The sequence below is a fragment of the Vigna angularis genome, chromosome 3 (assembly GCF_016808095.1).
Source record: "Vigna angularis cultivar LongXiaoDou No.4 chromosome 3, ASM1680809v1, whole genome shotgun sequence".
In the NCBI taxonomy this organism is placed as follows: Eukaryota; Viridiplantae; Streptophyta; class Magnoliopsida; order Fabales; family Fabaceae; genus Vigna; species Vigna angularis.
The window spans coordinates 7,012,525-7,018,487 of record NC_068972.1 but is presented as its reverse complement, the minus strand read 5'-3'; the positions used below and the strand labels follow the sequence as shown (position 1 = coordinate 7,018,487).

The window sequence follows — 5,963 nt, the reverse complement described above, 5'->3', positions numbered from 1 at the left end:
CCCTCACTTAAAAAGACAGTTGTCTTTTTCTGTTTGTGGAGATTATGAATGGAATAATCTCAAAAGTTCCTTCACGTTTTCATTTTTTTCTATTGTTTAAGGGTTACTATTTTGGTAGTGGGATGAATAGAACAAAACAAAACCACAACCCCTCAAAGGCAACTCCTACAAATAATGTGGCCCTTGATGTGCCTTGTCAAAGACAAGCAACCATGTTGTGTGGTCGAGCCATATTGGTCACACTAATAACATCCTTTTCTTCGAGTACGTGTATCATCATTACCTTGTTGAATTCTTAATCGAACTTTTTTTAGTTGCTGTGAAAACTTGTAAAATTGACTTTTGCAGACTCTTCTAAACTTAAAGATACATACAAACAAAGGATATACTTCAACCACAGATATACTAGTACTGGATTGAATGCCTTCCCACCATCAAAAACATCTTGTTGAGTGATCATGGATGCCTTCAGCATTGAACTCTTTTTGCTTTGTTTCTTATGTTCAATCACCTTCAATTCTGTCATGTGCAGTTTGGAGATTCATTGCAACGAGAAGGACATGAACACACTCCTAAACTTCAAACAAGGAGTAATAGATCCTTCAGGTGTTCTCTCCTCATGGTTCCCAAAGTTAGATTGTTGTGAATGGACTGGAGTCAAGTGTGATGATATCACAGCAAGAGTAACAGAACTTTATCTCCCTTGTTATACAAATCATCCCCAACTTGTTCCTTATGGAGACAAGGATGACAAATCACACTGCTTATCAGGTGCATTCTCCCTCACTTTGCTGGAACTTGAATTTTTGAACTACTTGAATTTGAGCAACAATGACTTCAAGTGTATCAAATATAGTTCAATCGGTAGCCGTAGATGTGATGACTTCTCAACGGATAACCTTCCTTATCTGTTTGGAAACACTACCAAGCTTCGCTATCTTGATTTATCATATAACTATGATCTTCTTGTCCGTGATCTGCATTGGATTTCTCCACTGACCTCTTTGCAATATCTCAACCTTGGAGGTATTTATATTGACAAAGACATTGATTGGCTTCAATCAGTAACCATTCTCCCTTCTCTTGAAGAGTTGCACTTGGTGAGTTGTCAACTTGAAAACATCTATCCATTTCTCGAGTACGCTAATTTTACTTCACTTCAGGTTCTAAATCTCGCTCACAATCATTTTGTATCTGAATTTCCTACCTGGTTATTCAATCTTAGTAGTGGCATCTCTCTTATTGACCTTAGCCAAAATCAAATACATAGCCAACTTCCTAAAACATTGCCATGTTTTAGAAGTCTGAAGTCATTGATTTTGTCTTTTAATTATCTCAAAGGAACCATTCCAGATTGGTTTGGACAACTTGAACAACTACAAGAACTTGATCTTTCTCATAATTTTTTAGCTGGTTCAATTTCCACAAGTTTGGGAAATCTATCATCCTTGACAATTTTGATACTTGAATCAAATGAGTTCAATGGAAGTCTTCCAGATGATCTTGGGAAACTCTTCAACTTGGAGATCCTTCGAGTTGCAACAAATTCCTTAACTGGAATTGTGTCGGAAAGAAATTTACTTTCCTTTAAAAATCTGAGGGAACTTTCATTGAGTTCACCTGGCTTGAACTTTGATTTTGATTCTGAATGGGTCCCTCCCTTTCAACTTAAACATATTAGATTGGGCTACGTGAGAAACAAATTTCCTGCATGGGTATTCAAACACAGTTCTCTGAAATATCTTGCAATTGGAGATTCAAAGACTTCATTCGAACCTCTTGACAAGTTTTGGAAGTTTGCTACTCAACTTGAATTTATCTCCTTAGAAAGAAACACGATCAATGGGGACATGTCAAATGTTGTGCTAAACTCGAAAGTCGTTTGGTTAGTGGGGAATAATTTAGGAGGTGGCGTGCCTCGTATAACACCAGAAGTGGTTGTTTTACACTTACGTAATAACTCTTTGTCAGGATCCATTTCTACCATCTTGTGCCAAAATATGACAAATAAAAGCAATTTAGTTCACTTGAATATGGCTTATAATAATTTATCTGGAGAACTAACGGATTGTTGGAATAATTGGAAGTCCTTGGTTCTTATCAATTTAGGACACAACAACCTTAAAGGTAAGATTCCTAACTCAATGGGCTCTTTGCCAAACCTTCGTTGTTTGTCTCTGGGGAACAATATGTTATCTGGGGAGCTTCCTCTTTCTCTAAAAAGGTGCCATAATCTTTGTATATTTGATGTTGGTCACAATAATCTTTCTGGGGTTCTACCAAGCTGGTTTGGACAAAATCTTAAAGGTCTTAAATTGGGATCAAATCAATTCAGTGGCACTATTCCCAGACAGATATGTCAACTCCATTCCTTAATGGTGATGGATTTTTCAAGTAACAGATTATCAGGATCTATACCTGATTGTTTGCATAATATAACAACCATGGTTGCTAATTATGCTTCAACTCGTAGAGTAGGCTTCATCCTTAATTTTCCTGGTTTTTCAATAACCGTTGTGACTAGCATCCAGATCCGTATAAAAGGAAACGAGTTATCATATGTTGACCTGATGAATGTGATTGATCTCTCAAACAACAACTTGTATGGAAATGTGCCTTCAGATGTGTATATGCTCACCGGACTACAGTCCTTAAATTTGTCCCATAATCACTTAATGGGAACAATATCAGAAGAGATTAACAACTTGAAATCATTAGAATCGATTGATCTCTCAAGAAATAATTTCTCTGGACAAATTCCAAGTTCCATGTCTAACTTACATTATCTCGAGGTCTTGAATTTGTCATTCAACAATTTTATGGGCAAAATTCCATCAGGGACCCAACTTGGTTTTACAGAACTCAGCTATATCGGCAATCCTGGCCTCTGTGGACCTCCACTTACAGATATTTGTCCGCAAGATGAAGAACTTCATCGTACAAACCCCACGGAAGAGGAAGAAGAAGATGATAAATTTGAAATATATTCGTGGTTTTACATGGGTCTGGGAATTGGGTTTGCTGTGGGATTCTGGGGAGTTCTGGTGAGTGCCATTTTTTTCAACAGAAGATGCAACCGTGCCTACATCCATTGAATTATAAGAGATATCGCAAATATGGTACGTAAATAATGTTTTTCTAGGCATTTAAATTTAGTCATTTTTTATATATTTTATTTTAAAACAAATATACTCTTATTTCTCTAAAAATAAGAACATTTTTGCTCTACTTAAATCCAACATAGACACCTATATAATAATTCTAATCTATAAAATACCACATAGAAATAATATCTATTGCATTGTACTTTCGAAATGTTATTCTAACATTCAATTAATAATCTAAGCCATAAAGTGAAAGAGTATATAACTCATAAATTAAATGTAAATAATTCAAAACCTATAATATATTACTATAAATATAATGCTTGTCTACAACATTAAGAAACTATAAACGAAATTCTTTTTGAGTCTTTCAAAAAAAATTCTAAACGAAAGAATTAAAATCTAAAACTACTTAGCTGTATCACCGCCACTCCACTTTTTAGAGGTAGTTCGACTTATACTTCTTCATCTATCTACACTCATAATGATGATTATTATAAAAAATATAAAACAAAAATGAAAAGATACAAACAAAAGATAAGATAACTTAATGTACAAAAAAGTCATTAAACAAACAACATTGACAAGCTAAACAATTATACCATTTCAAAACACAACTCGCATAAAGAGAGACTCTTCTAGACTCAATCATCCGATAATTGCATTAATATTGAATTATAAGGAAGTTTTAGTACTCTCATAGATAGTCTCCATTCAGAAGATTAATCATATATATAAGTCATTATATTGATCATGACTTTCTGCGACTCTCAACCACCTAGTTCATTCTCCTTTATATGAGTGTGAATGACCAGTAAAATATTAGGATAATTTTCTATTTGAGTCCCTACTTTAATACACACTAAGAAGCATACTTCATAAGAATTTTTCCTTGAAAATCTTATCATTCTCACAGTTCATATCTCATTAGATTTCAAACATCAATACATTTATATGCTACAAACAATCCTTACACAACTCATATTCACATAAATCATTGAATATAAAAATGACTGAACAACTTTGTTAGCTTCACTTAGCGAATAGTGTCAAAATCTTCACTCGCTCAGTGACTAAAGGTCTTGCCTAACAATCCTAACATCGAGATTAATTTTTGCGATAAATCGTGCAACGAAGGTTAGACATTCTTAGCGATAACCAAGTCAATGAACTCTCTGACTTTGGGGTCGCTCAACAAGTATATTCTCGTCCAACGAGTTTGCATAATTGTAGAAAACAAATTTATGCTATTCTACATATCCAAACCTATCCATTTCCATTCCAATGGTTCAAACAATATCAACATACCATTTCAATATTTAGCCATTCAACTTAGTACAAACCATTACTTTTGCTGTTTAGTCCTAATTTTACTTCAAAATTCATCATATACCCAATTCATGCAATTTAGAAACCTAACCTCAATTCCCCAAATCATACTCATCACACAGCTCAACAAATCATGCAACCACATACAATCACTTAAATAAGTAATTTAAACATATCTATAACTTAAATGTAATTAGCTTTCCTTACTTGTTAAACAGTTCAATCTGCTCAAAGAAGAAACCCCAAAACAGTTTCAGACGCACATGAAGTTTTATCTATCCCTAAAAACAACACAATCGTGACCATGGTACATCATTAGACTACTGATCAACATAAAATCTTATAGAAAACTATAAAGACACATACAAAAAAGATAAATCCACATATAAAAGAAGAATATGTTAAACCTATAAAAAAAGTAAAAAACTAACTTACCCAAATTGAGAACTTGATTGATTGATTTTGAAAACTTATCATAAAAAGTAATTCTACTATCTCATTTCTTCAAAAGGTAAATAAAAAATAAAATAATTTTAAAAAAATGATAAACTCTATAAAAATAATTTTTATAGAAACAATATATTTTAAAATAATAAAATCCTTTTATAAAATTTTTATTTATACTTAAAAGTTTTATTATTAAAATAATTAAAATCTCTTTATTTTAAACACATTATCTATTTAAAATACCATATCTTTTTACAATCTTATCCTATTTTGGTGGGTAAATACTTTTATGGCACTTTTATATTTAGATTACTCTTGCTACATCTCACATATTTATATCAATAGATATTAACTCTAATTATATATAGAATCTGCATAATACTTTTATATTTTGTTTTTTAAAGAAGTGTATTTTTGTTCAACATATATTTGAAAAAAATAATTTAATTCTTCATTGTTATTTTATTTATTTTATTATGTAAGTCTGCATCAAATTTTTATTTTTACGAAAACTTATATTTATTCCATAAAAAATAATTTAACTATTTTTTCATCAGTAAGAACACGCCCACAATAATTAATATATAACTACAGTCACTTTTAATGCATTGCAGGTCTTTAATGTTCATGCCTTGACACGTTACTTTGTACAAAGGTTCTTCTAAGATGACAAAAGGTTCATCATGTCTTATATACAAATAAAAAAAATGGTATTTACACTTACACATGATGATAAGTAATCACATAATGATCAAACCAGATGGGTATGAAGTAGTGTAGCATCTGTAACAAACGCTTCTATTTTGTTCTGTGGCTCTGAGTTTCACAGCGAACAAAATTAAAATGTTGATATACTTAAAGTAAGATATAAGTAAGATCATTTTAACTTCATACACTAATTTTTTTAAAAATGAATTAGACTTAAATTTAAATCATAATATAATATCGATTAAGTTAATTATGTCATCAATATTAAATCATTATCAAATTACTCTATAAAATGTTTAATCTACACATAAAATATAGATATAACTCGGCATATAAAATATATAATTTTATTAAGTAAACAAATTCTTATATCAT

The 5,963-nt window shown here is 31.6% G+C and overlaps 1 protein-coding gene across 1 annotated transcript; it reads left to right on the top strand.

The window, feature by feature from the left end:
• Nucleotides 1-417: 417 nt before the first annotated feature.
• On the top strand, nt 418-5,655 carry LOC108324744 (receptor-like protein EIX2). Its single transcript, XM_017557675.2, has 2 exons — nt 418-3,119; nt 5,495-5,655. The coding sequence occupies exon 1, from the start codon at nt 459-461 to the stop codon at nt 3,093-3,095; it is 2,637 nt and encodes an 878-aa protein (XP_017413164.1). The 5' UTR covers nt 418-458; the 3' UTR covers nt 3,096-3,119; nt 5,495-5,655.
• Nucleotides 5,656-5,963: the final 308 nt, after the last annotated feature.

Excerpts from the sequence above, each read along its gene's own strand:
- LOC108324744 (XM_017557675.2), top strand. The coding sequence starts at position 459 with ATGGATGCCTTCAGCATTGAACTCTTTTTGCTTTGTTTCTTATGTTCA.